The 16,770-nt window shown below is 56.7% G+C and overlaps 1 protein-coding gene across 1 annotated transcript; it reads left to right on the top strand.

The window, feature by feature from the left end:
• Nucleotides 1–5,508: 5,508 nt before the first annotated feature.
• On the top strand, nucleotides 5,509–6,357 carry LOC309585616 (olfactory receptor 14J1-like; the record flags this gene model as incomplete). The annotated part of the gene is made up of 1 exon (XM_082303552.1): nucleotides 5,509–6,357. One exon carries the CDS (start codon nucleotides 5,509–5,511, stop codon nucleotides 6,355–6,357), a length of 849 nt encoding a protein of 282 aa, XP_082159678.1.
• Between the last annotated feature and the right edge of the window lie 10,413 nt (nucleotides 6,358–16,770).

The following is a 16,770-nucleotide window of genomic DNA, read 5'->3' as shown; positions in this document are numbered from 1 at the left end:
ATCCCGCCCTCAGCAGCCCCAGCCCAGCCCAGCCCAGCCCTCCTGGGCAGGAAGCCCCAATGGCCGAGCCGGCCTGGGACACTTGCAGGGATGCGGGGGCAGCCGCAGCTTCTGGGGCCAGCCTGGGCCAGGCCCTGAGCGCCCTGCCAGGGAACCATTGCTGCCCCACATCCCATCTCAGCCTGCCCTCGGGCAGCGGGAAGCCGTTCCCTGGGGCCCGGCCCCGCAGGCCCTTGGCAAGAGTCTCTCTCAGCCAGCAATTGCTGCTCCTCCCTGCTGCGGGGCCCAAGCTGCAAGTTGATTTTCTGCCGCTGGCCCCGGCCCAGCCCCGAGCCAGGGCCAGGACCTTGCCCTGGAGCTCTGCGGGCGCTGCCTTTGTGCGGCCGCAGCGCAGCGGCCGCAGCTCGGAGCTGCCCTTTGTGTCCCCGCCGGCAGCTGCCAGAGCTGGCGGGGCCGGGCCAGGGCCGGGCCAGCCCCGGCCTTCCCGGCTCTGGGACACAGCGGCGGCAGCCCCAGCCTTCCAGCCCTGCACACGCTCCCACACAAGCCTCCAGAGCCGCGGCCACGCAACGCAACTGACCGGCCGCTGACCCCCCAGCCTGGCCTGATGGCCATTCCTCTGCCCACACCTCGGCCAAGCTCCCCTTGGCCACCTCCTGAGCCACAGTGCCACACACAAGTGGCACATACAGCTACAGAGCTCTGCCCACAGCTGGCAGGGAACGTTCCTTCAACAGAAAAACCACCAAGAAAAAGAGAACTGCCCCCAGCAGAGCTGTTCCCTCCTGCAGTAGTTACACCTGCACACCCACAGCGCCTGAGACTGCAAGCAATGAGCATTCCCTGGGCACATGTGCAGCCCAAGCAGCTCGAGGACAGCCTTGCAGCAGGACTGCTCTCAGCTGAGCCAAAAAGGCCCCTCTGGCAGCTGCAGGGCCATTGCAAAGGGCAAGGGCCAGAGCCTGGGCCCACGGCGGAGGAAAGGGCTCTCAATTCCCCTGCCCTGGCACCTCAACCCTGTTCCCAGGCTGCTTCCCACACAGGATTGCTCTGCAGGACTGCGGAAAGCTGAGAGGCAGCTCTGGCTTCTCCACTTCTCCTGTGCTAAAGCTGCCTGGCAGAAGAAATGGAGGGACAGCTGTGGTGGCACAATCCCTCCCGGCCCAGGGCACAGCGCTGGGAAGGTCTTTCCGTGCCGAGGCTTTGCTGCGGCCAAGGAAAGCTCCTGGCTCAGGGTCACCTTTCCTGCTGGGCCAGAGCCCCCGAGTGGCCCAGCAGCAGCAGAGAATTCCAGCACAGCCCCGGCACGGGCAGGGCGGCCCTGGGCGGGCTGCGGGAGCCGGCAGCGCCTGAGCTCAGAGCAGCTGAGCCCAGGGGCTCTTGGCCAAGGCCGAGGCCCAGCGAGCATTTCTCAGCTCGCAGGGCGGCCTGGAAAGGTGCTGGGGGGGATCATTCACCCCCCAGGGCGGTCCCAGTGGCTCCCAGGATTTCCATGTCCGTGCTCCCAGCGCTGCTCCCAGCCCTGATCCCTGGGGATGGCAATGTCCCGCTCCCTTCCCGGGGCAGGCTCACACCTGAGCCAGGTGTGCAGGGCAGGACCTTGCCCTGAGCCCAAGCCCTGTCCCCCCTGCAGGATCTGCTTCCCATCGGCCTCTTCCTCCTGCGGCCCCAAGCCCAGCTCGGTGCTGAACGAAGGGCGCTGGGCCGGGGTCATCCCCCGGCGGGGGCTGCGCACCCCCTCTGCCCCCTCCCCAAATTCCCTCCCGGGGCAGCAGGGGCTGCCTCAGGAGCCCTGGGGCTCCTGGGGCTCCGTGCTTTCCTTCCTAAAGAAGAGAACCATCCTTCCCATCCAGGCTCCCATGGCCAAAACTGAGATTCTACCTCCCAAATTCTGTCTATCCAAGGATTGCTCCCAGACAAAAGCTGCCATGAGAGACAGGTCTGGCTGCCCTCGCCCATGGTGGCCACCTCTCATCTTCTTTCCAAACTCTTGGACTTTGTGCTTTTCTTTCATGTGGAATAAACCCATCCTTCTCAACAAGGTGCCCATGGCCAAAATTGGGATTCCACCTCCCAAATTCCCAATATCCAAGGGCTGCTCCCAGACAAACCTGGCAGGACAGACAGATGTGGCTGGCCTTGGCCTCTGGTGGCTGTGTCTCATCTGCCCCTGAAACCCTGGGGCTCGGTGCTGCCCTTCCTCTGGAGACCACTGTGACCCTGCGTGGCCTCGTGGAACCCAGGGGCCGTTGTGACCCTGCAGGGCTGGTGGCACCAAGGGGACCATTGTGACCCTGTGGCGTTCCATGGAACCAAGGGGCCACTGTGGCACTGCTGGCCCCAAAGAACCAAGGGGCCTTTGTGACAGGGCAGCTGGGGAGGCCCAGAGTGGACACCAGGAGAAAGGAATTTCCCTCCCAGGCAGGGCTGGGGTGCAACACGTCCCCCAGAAGGAGTCTGGAGCAGCCCAAGGCTTTGTGTGCCCAGGCAGAGGCAGGCAGGACGCAGAGCTGCCAGCAAAGGAAGGGGCCAGCCAGGTGGGGCAGCCGGGGGGATGAGGACAGCCTGCAGGGACAGAGGCGCAGGGCAGGGACACCGTGGGACAGCCTGGGCTGCAGAGGGCAGAGGGATGGGCAGCAGCTGCAAGGCCCTGACAGAGGCAACTTGTGCAGCCCTTTGGCCACGGCTGCTGGCCCTGGCCCTGAGGCCAGAAGGGGACAAGTGACCCCTGCAGCCCTGGGGCCTCAGGGCCTCCTTGTCCCTGCCCAGCAGCCTGGCAGGGGCCGCCCCATGGTGCTGCCCTGGGCACTGCCCATCCCCACATCCCAGTGCCCCGGCAAGAGCCCTGAGCACTGAGGGAGGGACAGGATCTGCCTTGCCAGGGGCTGGGGCTCAGGCCTTGGCCCTTTGCACTCATGGAACACAGCCAGCTTTGCTCAGCACCAGAGACACCTTTCCCTTGCTTGTCCCCCCCTGCCATCGCTGCCTCCAGAGTTCTGCTCTCACTGGAACCTGGGGACACTTTCACGTGAGTCGTGTCCCTCACTGGGACCCATTAAAAGTTAAAGAAACTTTGGACTTCGAATCTGACTTTGAGTTCTTGGGAAGTTTTTTGAAGACACTCTGAGGGACTGAGTCTGATGTGAACAACACCAAAGGCCCGAGAGGGTCATTAAAGTCCTTGTGCTGCTGCTGTGCTGCTGAGCTGGGCCAGGCTCCTGGCACAGAGGGAACTCTCAAGCTCCTGGCAACCAGTGAGAGCTTCAAAGAGGCAGCTCTGCTGAGGAGCAGCTCCTCTGCCAGCCCAGCAGGGCTGAGGGCACTGCCTGCAGGTACCTGGCAGGAGTGAGCAGAGAGCTGGCTAAAGCAGCTGGGAGGGCAGCTCTGAACTCATTCCTGGAGAAACCTTCCCAGCGTGGGACACAGTGAGTCTCTGGCTGCAGGGATCCTCTAGAGCTGGCCCATGGCACGGCTGCCATGGCTGTGAGGATGGCTCTGCTGCCGTTCCTGCCTTGGGGGAGGATGTGCTGCAGAGCGGGGCTGCCCTGGGCACCGTCAGAGGGACAGGGCAGGACGGCTCCTGCTGCCAGGGCCGGCTGCAGGCTGTGAAGGTGGGCAGCAGCCAGGGGTGCCCAGGGCTGTCCTGCAGAGCAGCTCCTGCAGCCCTGAGGGCTCTTTGCCAGGCCAGGGCATCTGCCACCTGCCAGGGGCAGCTCTCAGCCTGCCTGGCAGCTCCCCATGGGCGGTGCAGGGGAGCTGTGGCTGCAAGGAGTGACTCCTGCAGGGCAGGTCCTGCTGCTGTGGAGAGGCTGCTGTGGGGGCCAGGGCTGCTCAGAGCTCCAGCTCATGCCCAGCTCATTCCTGAGGGGATTTTCATGAGCACATTCAGGGCAGGAGATTCCTGCTTGAGTCTCTGCTTTCCTCAGTTTGTGCTCCCACTTTTCCCAGGCTCAGCTTGGTGGGAATGGAAACTCAGCTGTGCAGGTGGAGCAGGGGCTGAGGCTCTTAAACCATCCCACTGAGGATTCCTGGGAGCCTCAGCAAGTGCCTGCACCTCCGCGGCCTCCAGATCCAGCCAGCATCACCTTTCCATGGTGCCCAGGCCCGGGGGAGCTGCTCTTTAATCCCCGCAGCCCCGAGCGGCTGCCGGGCAGGGCTGGCCCAGGGGCTGGGCTGGGCTCCGGCAGCAGCGGCAGGGACGGAGCCCGGGCCGCAGGAGCAGCTCCCGGCTGGGACAGCTCCAGCAGCAGAGCCGTGGGCAGGGAGGGAGGGAGGCAGCGCTGAGGGCAGCCCTGCTGAGGGGAGCTGTGGCAGCTGCCGGGCCTGCCCTGCAGTGCAGACACCGCCCTGAGCAGCGCAGCCCCGGTGTCCCCTCGCAGCCAGCACAGCCCTCAGCCCGGGGGCTCGGGGCCCTCAGCCCGGGGGCTCGGGGCCCTCGGTGCCCTCCTGGGCCGGCAGAGCAGCACCAGAGATGAAGGGCATCTCTGCGGCCGCGGGCCCGTTCCTGCTGCCCGGGGCCTGAGGGCGACTGTCCTGCCCTGGTGCTGCCCGGGAGGGGCTGGGCAGCGCTGCGCAGGGAAAGGCTTTTCCTCAGGGCCCGGCTCTCTCTCCTTGCCCTGCTCAGCTGCTCCTGGCGCTGCTCAGGGGCTCTCTGGGAATGGCAGCTCCAGCTGCAGGCTCAGGCCCAGCCCTGGGGCTCCTCCTGTGCAGGCTGAGCACAGCAATGGGGTGTCCCAGCTCCCTGTGCCCCGGGAGCTCTGGGCACGCCGGGCTGGGAGGCTGGCAATGAGCCGGCTCTCCTCCAGCAGGGCCATGGACAGGACCCTCGCTGTGCCCTCGGGATGCCATCCCAGCTGTGAGCTGCCTTCCAGGGGACACTGGGGCCGGGAGTGTCCTTGGCCAGCAGTGGGGCTGAGACTCTGAGAAAGGCTGAGCCACTTTGCTCTGCTGTGGGTCCCTCTGCTCTCAGCTGTGCCAGGCTGATTTTCAGGGGAACACAGTGACTGCCCTCGATCTCAGGAGGGGCAGCTGGGGACAGATGGAGCGACAGAGCAGCTTCCCTCACCCTTCTCTGAGTTACAGCCAATGCTCTTGCCTTGCACAGCTCTCTCTGCTCTCCCTGGGCACAGCAGGAAACCCTCTCAAAGTGCCTTTGGCCGTCACCGTTCCTTAGCCCTGGCACAGGAGATGCTGCCCAGCTCCTCTGCCTCAGGAGCACTTTGGGCTGATGGAGTCCAGCCCCAGGACCGGCCCCTGTCCCCATTCCCATGTCCCCGCTGAAGCAGAGCAGAGCTGACTCCTCACTGTCCATGGGCACAGCCCCTGCTCGTCACAGCAATGGGGCCAGATCCCAGCAGAGCTCCAGGCACGGGGCTGAGGGAAGGGCTCTGAGAAAAGGAAAACTGGGGGGCAGGGCCAGGAGAAAGGGCTTGGACATTGCTCAGCAAAGTCTCCCCTGACTCCTCACTGTCTCCTCCTTCAACAGCACTCCATGGCCAGAGGCTCAAAATGTGCAACAGCAGCTCCATCAGCCCCTTCCTCCTGCTGGCATTGGCAGACACGCGGCAGCTGCAGCTCCTGCACTTCTGCCTCTTCCTGGGCATCTCCCTGGCTGCCCTCCTGGGCAGCGGCCTCATCATCAGCACCGGAGCCTGCGGCCAGCACCTGCACAGCCCCATGTTCTTCTTCCTGCTCAGCCTGGCCCTCACCGACCTGGGCTCCATCTGCACCACTGTCCCCAAGGCCATGCACAATTCCCTCTGGGGCACCAGCCACATCTCCTACTCAGCATGTGCTGCTCAGGTGTTTTTCTTTCTCTTCTTCCTCTCAGCAGAGGATTTCCTCCTCACCATCATGTGCTACGAGCGCTACGTGTCCATCTGCAAAGCCCTGCACTACGGGACCCTCCTGGGCAGCAGAGCTTGTGCCCACATGGCAGCAGCTGCCTGGGCCAGTGCCTTTCTCTACGCTCTCCTGCACACGGCCAATACATTTTCCCTGCCCCTGGGCCAGGGCAATGCCCTGGGCCAGTTCTTCTGTGAAATCCCACACATCCTCAAGCTCTCCTGCTCACACTGCCACCTCAGGGAACTTGGGCTCATCACTGTCAGTGCCTGTTTGGTGTTTGGCTGTTTTGTGTTCATTGTTTTCTCCTATGTGCAGATCTTCAGGGCTGTGCTGAGGATCCCCTCTGAGCAGGGCCGGCACAAAGCCTTTTCCACGTGCCTCCCTCACCTGGCCGTGCTCTCTCTGTTCCTCAGCACTGTTATGTTTGCCCACCTGAAGCCCCCCTCCATCTCCTCCCATCCCTGGATGTGGCCCTGTCAGTTCTGTACTCGGTGGTGCCTCCAGCCCTGAACCCCCTCATCTACAGCCTGAGGAACCAGGAGCTCAGGGATGCCCTGAGGAAAGTGAGGACTGGATACTTTTCACAAGTTAAAATCTTTCTATTTCCTTCTGCCATGCGAGGAAAATGATGACTGGGATGCTTCTCAGAAGCAATAAACTCTCTCTTTTCTGCTCCAGAACCTTCAGAATGTAACTCTTTACAATCTTGGCCTCTTTTTCCTCTTTGTCCATATTTTCATTGGTGCTTTTTCTTATTCTTTTTCTGGTGTTATTCTGCTTTTTATAAAGTACTGTAGTACTACTCCTTGCATTTCTGCATGAACATCTACCTTTCTTTTGAAACACAAAGACTTTCAGGAGGCTTCTTCTCTGTGCCTTTGAATCAAAACAAGGGGCTGTCCTGACCTTTGTGTCCAAGGTTTGTTCCTCAGCCCTTCTCTGGCTCTGCAGGGGCAGTGCCTGTGGGCAGAGCTGGAGGGAAGAGACTCCCAGCACAGCAGCACGGCCAGGGACAATGGCCCAGCCTCTTCCCACCTCTGCTCTTCCCAGCTCCACACTCCCTTTCCCAGCCCTTCTGAGGGTGCAAGGCCGGAGTGCTCGGGCAGCTCGGTCACTGTCCTGCTGCGTGTCCGTGCTGTGAGCACAGGCAGGGACAGGCCACGGGCACTGCTGGGACACAGCCGGGCTCCAGCACAGCAGCTCCATCAGCAAAGGGCATCTCCTGGGGGCAGGGCAGGAAGGCTTTGCTCTCCTCCAGAGCTGCTGTCAGGAATGTGCCCCAGGAATGCCCTGGCAAAGCAAACCCCAGTGCCCAGGGGCAGGGGGGAGTGTGCAGGGGGGGCAGGCAGCAGTGTCCTGGCACAGCCAGAGCTCCTGGGATGGACCTGAGGGAGCAGCAGAGCAGGGCCTGGGCTGTGCCTTTGTTCCGGGCACAGCCTGGGAAGGTGCCCAGGGCAAGTGTCCCACACCAGCCCCTGCCACCAGCAATCCCAGCACTGGCCTCTGCCCTCCCCTGCAGGAGGTTGTTTGTCCCTGCACGGAGGGACACCAAGTGACCAGGCCAGCAGTCCGTGTTTGCTGTGTCCTGTAGAGCCTTCAGCAGTGCATCGAGTGGGTGTGGGGAGATGAACCCGAGTGAGCACAAACACCATCAGCAGCACTCGGGGCTGGCACAATTCCAGGGGCACAAACTGTGCCCTGAGGCCACTTCACTGCCAGAGTAATGTCCTCTGGGAAAGCACCTGAATTCTTTGCTGGGCTGTGCTGAGAACTGCATGGAGACAAACGTCCAGGGCAGGGAGGCTCCAGGGAAAGTGCTCAGGACAGCCAAGGGCTGCACAGAGAGACACCGGAGTGGTGGGTCTGTGGGGAGAAATCACAGCTGCCTCCCTTGGGAATCGCCCCCAGGACCTGGACAGGCTGTGCTGTGTTCTGGGCACTGACCTGGAACCGAGGGATGTGGAAAAGGCCTCTGGTTTCAGGGATGTTGGGAAGGCTGGGCAGGCACTGGCATTTGTCCCTCAGGGATTCCATGAGGGTCCTGCCAAGATGAGCTCTGCTCCTCCTTGGAGCCCTTCATGGGCACAGAGGGCTGAGAGACCTTTCCAGGACAGGCTCAGGCCAAGGAGCCCTTGAGTCTCTCAGCCCCCCGTCGGTGCCTGCTGGAATTCAATCCCCCTCCCCATCCCGCAGCAGCCCCGCATTTCCCTCCTCCAGCCTTGCTCTCCAGCACAGCCACGGGGGCTCTTCGGGCTCTCGGCTTTTCCTGCAGCCACCGAGGCCAGCTGAGCTCTGCCTTCCCCACACTCAGCCCTGCCCAGCGCAGGCAATGCCCAGAAATTCCCTGTGTGTCCCTGGCCTTGCTGTCAGCCCCGGCAGCGGCTCCGTGGCCCCTCTGTGCCCCGCTGCCCCAGCCATGGTGCCCCAGCCCCTGTGCAGGCCCAGCCCAGGACAGGAGCGCTGCGGGTGGGAACGGCCCCTGGGCCCTGCTGCCCACAGCAGCCTTGGGGCTCTGCGCTGTTGAGCTTTGGACGGGGTACCCTTCCTTCCCGGACCAGGGTGAGAGAGCAGAGGAGGCTGCTGTTCTGCTGAGTTCTGTATTTCATAGTCTCACAGCTTTCTTGAAGGCAGAGTTCAAAGGGGGTTACATGATAAAGGCAAGCAGCAACAGCAACAACAGGCAAAAACAGCTTCTTCTTCTTCTTCTATATGCTCTATATGCTTTATATGCTCTATATGCTCTATACTCTATATTTTTTCTTGCCGAAGTGTGGATTATATTTGTTAATTGACCAATAAGAGTAACACACGATTCCAGTTTTCCTTTTCTTAACCTATCCTGGTCTAATTCTAACAGTCGTAAGCCTCACACCAGTGTTACACAGGTATTACACAGATTTGCGGATGCAGTTTCTATCAGCTCTTATTGTTTACGTGAACGCTCTATCTAAAAAATGTGAACAGTGTCATTCTATCCATGTCTAAAGTAAAGAATTCTGTGAAAAGGTAACACTGCTGCAGTAAGATCTGTGTTTAAGGTCTCTGCTGCAGCTTTTCAATGTTTAAGGCACTTAGCATATATTTCTACTAAAGGTTAAAAAATCTATATTTCTATTTCACTTTGGTGTGACTTCATGTATCTCAGCTTGTCCAAAGGTTTTAATTCAACCCCTGTGCTTTGGCTTCCCTCTGGGCCTGAGTCCAGAGGAGCTTTCACTTCAACAAAACAGAACACTTACAAGAAAAGTAAATGGAGTGGGAACTCATGAGAGATTGAATTTTCTCTGATTCAACTCAAGGATTGATGCCATAGACTTCTGAGTGGAAGAATAATTAATTCATTCTCCTTAAGACAATAAATCAAGAGAATAAATTAGACTTTTGTATCAGGTATGAGTGAATAGATTGCATCCAACACAAGTTTTTCCTGTAGGATTTTTATTTTATTTTTTTATTTTCTCAGGAGATTGTATCAAGGCAGAAGAATTAAATTCAAGATATTTGTAGCAAAGAGATCTCTGCTGAGCTGATTGTTCCAAATAAACATATCCCTTACCCCATATTTCCATGACCAGAAGTTTTTCTAATTTTGGACTCTAGTATATTGTACTGTATGTGTATTCAGAATACTTTGCAACAGTTAAATTTGCTTAAATTTCATTTCAGACATTTACTTAATTTTAAGAATTTGCCTCATTTCAGCCATCTTAAAAAGTATTTTCACACTTTTATTTTTTTTGTCTGTTACCTTTTCAGTGAGGAGGATCATCATTTGGGTTTTCTCTTGGTACCTCACTAATGCACTCTGAGAGCCATGTTCTGTGTTATTAATGTAGTAGTGATCCGGGGTTCATGGATGGCTACTGCAGGAAACTTGATGGCCAGTAGTGAAAACAGCAAAAATAATGATGAGAGGAGCCACAGACATTCTGCTGTCTGAGAACTGTGAACTGCCAAAATCAAAAAGGTCAGTGCTCTTCTGGTTCAGAATGCCCTTCAGTTGGAGCTGGAACATACTTTGGGCTAAGAGCCTGAGCACAAGAGGCTGTAGCACCTATTTGGTTCAGCAGTTCCCTATTGCCCTACTCCATACTCCACTGCATTCCAGCATGTGATTTGCTGAGCTGTAGACTGTCCCTGAGTGGTGTGATTGCCTGGAATGCTTGAAAATTTGGCTTCACATTCCTCCGTTTCTTTTCAGCATTTTCTCTGTTGCCCTCGTTGCCTCACACCAGCCCCTGTTTTACTTCTAGATGGAGAACAAGGTTACAAACTACAACTTCTCTTCCTATGTCCTTAGAGGGGTTCTCACCTGTAATAATAAATGAAATAGGTTTCATTCCTTTTGATTCCTCCTGGTATGATGCAAAGAAAGGAAAGGTAGCTGGAACTATGGCTTTTTGGGGTGGCTGTTATACCAGAGCCCTGGATCTGTATTAGGGATATTCGTGTTGGCCGGACTGTCTCAGCAGAAAGAGGGAGGAGTGCAATATTAATGTCAGGAGCTCATCCCTGTCCGTGATTTATTAAAAGAAGCCTAGCTTCATGTCTTAGGCCCTGAATGAAATACCTGCAGTTTGGCTGCCTGAGTTTGTATCTATGGATCCCACTTCTGTGCAATGTCTGAAGGCCAGGGAACTGCCTTTGTTACCTCTCCTACTGGCACTGCTACAGGAGAAGGAAAGAAATCCAACTAATTTTGAATCAGCTAACGTGTCCCTTTTGGATACAGAATTCACTGAGAGCCATAAATACAGTGCGTGGCTTTAATAAAGCACAAACGTGAATTTTAAACCACACCTGGCATTGATGTTGCTTGGACTGAATGTGTGCACAGCCCAATGTTTCTCCTCATCGTCCCTGTTATGAATTTCTGCCATTTTTCCTCTTCATTCCTGTCTGAACAAAAGCAGACTTTGTGCCACTGAGTTGAGAACGTTATAAATAAGGTATGTAATTCGTGCTATTATGTATAAAATTGGAGTGTAATCAGACCCTACAGAGACCGAGTTTCAAAATCCCTTCAGCAGCCTGGCTGAGAGAAAAATTTCACAACACTAAAAGAAGTTCTCGCACAATAAGTGAGGATTCCACCCAGGTGGGGTTAGATCTTATCACCGGGACATTTGCACCATAACTACTTGATTGCCACCTTCTGATATCTACATCTCATCTGATAAGGAATCGGACATCCCGGGAACTAAAAATAACTGTTCCAGGAAGCAGAGATGGCCCATTCATCAGCAGAAATGGCCCACTCATCACCCAGGATGGACAATTCCTGGGATCCAGGAAAGGCTTTGCGCAGCCCAACTCTGGGACAAGAAAACTTCATGAATATGCTAAAATGACGAGAAGAATAGAATTAATTCGGACTCTGCCCAAAAAATGCATAAGAAGGGACCAGCCAAAGCAGCATCCGTGAACTTGGGAGGTCTGGTGCGACAGAGATCAGATCTATGCGTGTTCACCCAGCTCCGACCCCGGGCTCGGAGCTGCTTTTCTCCATCGTGGCTTTTAAAACCGATATTTCGGTAGCATAATAAATGTCATTTCTTTATAAATTTTGATTGGGCAATTTTGTTTATCTTAAGAACATCCTTCTCAGGCATCAGGAAATTGCCCCATCTCTTTGTTCACCGTCTCGAGTGCTTTTCTCACTCAGAGAGGATGGTAACACCACAGGGATTTGTGTACTGACTCTGAGCAGCAAGCTTTGGCCCTGGTGAAGCTGAAGGACCATAAGGCAAGGCAGGAATTTGTTAAGAAGTTCTCACTAATCCCTGGATTTGAAGGAATGATGGAATAAATGGCAAACCTTTTGCTTCAGGCACTGGAGCAGATGATTTTTCTAACAAATAATATTGGTTTGAGCGTTACTGAGCTCATTCACCTTGTGAGGGATTTTTTCTTTAAAAAAACATTGATTTCTTTGTACCTTAACTGCACAGCTTTTGAACAGCTGGGTGCTTTTGTGTTCCTTCTCCCGTTTATGATGTCAGTGTGCTTTTTACTGCATATCCAAGAACAGCTTCTAATTTTTCTCATTTTTAGCTTCACTTCCTAGTTTTTACAGTTAAGTGCATTTTTTATGTTGTAGGTCACCTGTCACATTTCCCTCGGGCAGTATCTGTACACTGCAAGTGATTCAACCTCTCTCTTTCTGTTTCATCTCATGCTAATGGCTGGGAGATGTTATCTGGGTTAGCCAGGCTAAGGAACATCCTGTTCTTGCTTGATCTTCTTGAGCTGAGAACCTTCTGGCTATCTCACTGCTCCTTGGAGTATTATGTTGCTCTGGGTTCTGCAGATAGTTATCTGAGGTGTGAACTGGCCAGATGAGTTGCTGCCCTTTGTAAATGGCTCTGTTTAAATTTCTGTGCTATCTTGGACACCGCTTAAGGTGTTGGGTCCCTCTTGCCTCAGGTGCTGTAAATGGGAAGATGAGAAATTCCTTCCCATCACTGATGAAAGTCCTGGCCAATCTCAGTATCAGGGGAGATCTGTAATGTGATTAATTTCCTTTGCTGCAGTATCTGTGCCAGGCTTTTCTCCCTTGTGTTTGATCGTTTATAACATACACAGATACATGTTTTACTTAGGGAAAATCTGGGAGCATGGTGTGTTCATAGCTACTCGGTAACATATTTTCAGTATATATAACACGTGAATGGAAAAGGGGAAGTGCAGCACAATGAGTGTGTTTTGGGTATCTCCTGCAGATGTTGAATCTGTCCATAAGAAGAGATTTCTAAGAAAGTTTTATTAATGAACGTTGCATCATTGCTTTTTTTATGCTTGCAGCTGCTCAGAGGGAAGGAAAGTCCCACGTCTCTCTTACACTTGTTGAAACACAGCATGATTTGTTGGTGTATATAAATTTAAGCTAGCTATTTCTCATTTGACTTCATTTTGCTTTGTGCCAAGGTCCTCTGGAGTAACTGAAACAGAAGTAAAATGCCTGTTCTGATGGAATGATTGAATAAAATGTAAAAGGATAGCAACAGTCAAATTAGATCCCCTTGCTGCTCATTGCCAGGAAGAGCTGGTTCATTAAACCAAAGCAGGATGGAAGTGATGAGCAATGTGCTTGCTTAAAGGATTCCTCCCTTGAGAGGGTGATGGTGTCACCTGGATCCTTGAGATCATCATCTGCTGCTTGCTGACTGCCTCTGAGGAACAAGCCTCAATGTCATCTTACCTGTCTGTGACCCATTGGCCTCGGGAAACAGCTGCTTTCTCTCATGCTGCACTGGTTTGGAAAGGAAGGAAGAGGCAGGAAAATTGTGACTTTCACCTGTGTGAGTGCTTTGGTGGGAACAAGATTGTGTCTTTCTATGTAAGAAAGTGTGTGTGTGTCTCTCTTAAAAAGCCTGGTGCTTGTTATCTTTGCTAAGCAATTGCAAAGAACCAATGAAATAGAGAGACAGTGTTGTGGTGGATATTAACTTTTAATGAGCTTACAGAATAGAGCCTTTCATAATCGGAATTCCTTAGCTCTACAGAGATAATGAAAATAAGAATGTAGTGAAGTTGCTATATACACTAGCAGATGATTTCCAAACACTGAAACCCAAAGGATTTAAAATTTATTCTGCTAAGAAATTGCTTGGGACATGCAACTCTTGGACAGGAACTACATTTCATACTAAGTAGACATCATCTGGTTATGTTGAAATGTAAAGACTCAATTGGGGTCTTGCAGAAAGCAGTGGTAGAAGTACTGTTGGCTTTGCTAAACGCAGACCTGGGGCAGTGGGAACTATCCTGGTGCTGGGAGACAACAAGGTCTGCATGGAGGCGGGGGTGGGGGAAATCACGGGTAGGGCTTGGCCCCAGTATTTTCAGAACTATAAAGGACTTGGAATGGCCTGGGAAATTCTGTTCCGGGTAGAGATGATGATGGGATGGGTCAGCATTTAGGAAATGCTGATTAAATGAAGGGCACGCAGGGAGTTGAAGACATTGTGTTAAGGTGAGGAACAAGACCGGGACACCGCGCTGGGGCCCCGCGCACTTTTCCAGCCCGGCCGCCCCCACGGGCCGGGCCCCGCGGCTCCCGCTGCCGCCCCCCAGCACGGGGCTGTGTCCCAGACCCCACGGTCCAGCCCGAGGGTTGGGGGCGGCAGCGGAGCTGCTGGACGGAGCTTCCAGCCCCGCCAGCCGCAGCTCCGATCCCTTGGGCCGTGACGCTGGGGACGGGTGTCCGTCGGCGCTCGGGTCTGTCAGCTTTTGCAGTCCAAAGGGAGAAACTGAGTCCCAAGGGGTGTCGGTTTCCATCAATCGCTATTTCTCCTCTCTTTTCCATGATGGATTTCACAGCGCTTCCTTTCGCCCCAGAGATTTGGAAAACAAAATTCCCGGCTGCCCTGGATCCCTGCAGCTCTCCACAGCTCCAGCCTCGTCCCTCCTCTCCGTTTCCTTCTCTCCAGTCTCTCCCGCCTGGCCCTGCCGGCTCGGAGGAAGGAGATTCCTCCGGCACCCCCTGCCTCCTCCTCCTGTCCCGTGGGGCGCAGTTGGTGCTTCTGGAGCCGCCTGCCCGCGCAGCCGGACCCGCCCTGCGGCCGCTCAGCGCTGCAGCCGAGGGAATGAATTGCAGGCACCGCTGCGCTGGGCTGGCCCTGGCCGGGTGCCCGGGGCCACCAAAGCCGCTCTGGCACTCTGCTCACAGCTGCAGCACACAGAGCACTGAAGGAAAGGCTTGTGGGCTGGGATCGGGGCAGGGAGAGTACACTCATTGCTCACTGCCAGGGCCACAACAGACCCAAGCTGGGGAAATTAATGGAATTTATTTCCAAACCAATCACACCAGGACAAGGAGAACTAAAACAAATCCTAAAGAAACACCTTCCCCACCCCTCCCTCCTTCCCGGGCTCCCAGTCTCCGCCCGCAGTCCCTCCTCTGCCCTCCCTGCACGGCAATCGTGTCACCAGCCATGAACTTGGCTTTTGCCTCATCCCGGGATCTCTTCCCGGACAGGAAGAACTTTCCCCAGCACAGATTCAGGCTGTGGCGGCCTTTGAGGCTCAGGGTGTTTCTCCTGCAGCTCCTTGCAGGTCTCCTCTCCCCGTGCCGGCTCTCCTGCGCCACAGAACTCTGCCGGCTGCAGCTTTGCAAACGTCAGGTCCAGGTCTGGATGTTCCTGCACGATTTGCTCGAGGTCCTTGGGGGCTGCATCCGATCCACTGTTGTTGTGTTCCCCCTCGGCACGGAGCCCATGGATCTGATGGCCCCTGGCCAGGGCCTGGCACAGGAGGTGGAACCTGGGTGCTGCTGCAGCGGCGCCGGGGGAGCCCCAGGACTCGCTGTGGCCGCTGTGGCAGCCGCAGCACAGCCCGTTCCCAGCGAGGAGCCCAGGGCTCCGTGGGGCTCTGCAGGACCTCGGCCCTGGGGCTCGTCTGCATCAGCCCGGGCAGCTGGGCTGGACTTGGCTTCCTTTGTGTCTCTGGCTGCCCTGGCACAGCAGCTGCCCAGCGCTCAGGGGACAGCAATGGGAGCGGGGCAGGTCGGGGTGAGCTTCAGTGTCTGTGCCCGGCAGAAATGCCAAAGCCTTCCCTAAGGAGCAGCGAGTGCTGCCAGAGCACAGGATGCTGCTGCTGCTGCTGCTGCTGCTGCTGAGCACGGGACGGCCCCAGGGCTGATGCCAGACAAAGCCGGGATGGGAGCCACAAACAACGGGAGGAGGGGGGGAGGGGCAGGAGAGGACGAGGAAGAGCGAGGGGGGAGGGCGGATGGAGGAGCAGGAGCGGCAGGAAGAGGAGAGATAAAAGGGGAGGGGCGGGAGGAAGAGGAGAGATAAAAGGGGAGGGGCGGGAGGAAGAGGAGAGATAAAAGGGGAGGAGCGGGAGGAAGAGGCAGGACAGAGGAGGCAGGAAGAGGAGCCTCCACGTGCATCCATCGCTCTCTGTGTCCGCAGCTCTCGGCTCCCCCCATCCCGCAGGTGACCGGGTAGGGACAGGTCGCCCCAAATATCTTGGGCAGTCACTGGGGATATTTTTGGGAGAGGGGATTTTTGGAGCTTGGAGGACTCCAGCACCGAGCCCCAAATATCTTTGTTGGTTCCTGGGGGAAGGGGGTTTGGTGGGGCGGGGGGGGGAGGCGGATGTTTGGATCTTACAGGGCTCCAAATGTGAGTCGGAAATGCCCCTTGGGGGATATTGGGGAGCCCCCGGCACGCGGGGTTTTTGGGGTCCCGGTGGCGGCTGCCGGGAGAAATGGGATGGGGCGGGATGGGGCCCGGGAAGGGTGGGATGTGGATTGGGGGGTGGGATGAAGTGTGGCGGAGGGGGATGGGCGGGATGGGGCCTGGGCTGAGGCAGCCGAAGGTTGGGGATGATGAGGCCGGGGGGACCCCACTCCTGAGGGGCGTGCAGGGTATCCGGCAGCTCGGAGGGAGTTTTGGGGCACCCCTAATCCTGAGGGGGTGGTGCCGGCAGCGGGGGACACGTGGCTCCGGCAGCTCTGGCCCCAGCTGAGCCCCCCCCGCCGCCAGCGCCCCCCGGAGCGGAATTTGGGGAGGGGGAGGTGGGGGCGGCCAGGCCGGGCCCCCCCGCGCTGTCCCGGCGGGGGCCGAGTGCGGGCGGGAGCCCCGCGGGGCCCGGCCCTGCCCGGGCACGGCTGATGCCGCCCGCCCGCGCTCCGCACTGGTCCGGACTGGTGCTCCCAGTGCCGTGCGGGGCGGGGCCGCTCTGGGGACCCCCCAGGGCACAGCGCGGCTGCTTTGGGGCTGTGGGCAGCGCCCGGCGCTGGGCATGGGGCGTGTGGGGGCAGCTGGGGCCGCACTGGTGGCACTGGTGGTGCTGGGAGCCCCCTCGGCCGCGGGGTGAGCGGTGAGAAGGGGGGCGGGTCTGGGACCCCAAATTGAGCGAAATGGGGAATGGAACCCCCAAAGTGAGCAGGAGGGGCCTGGAACCCCCAAAACC

Source organism: Coloeus monedula, assembly GCF_965178545.1.
Source record: "Coloeus monedula genome assembly, contig: HAP1_SCAFFOLD_80, whole genome shotgun sequence".
Lineage (NCBI taxonomy): Eukaryota > Metazoa > Chordata > Aves > Passeriformes > Corvidae > Coloeus > Coloeus monedula.
The sequence above is the reverse complement of the archived record's forward strand: the minus strand, read 5'-3'. Positions and strand labels throughout refer to the sequence as shown.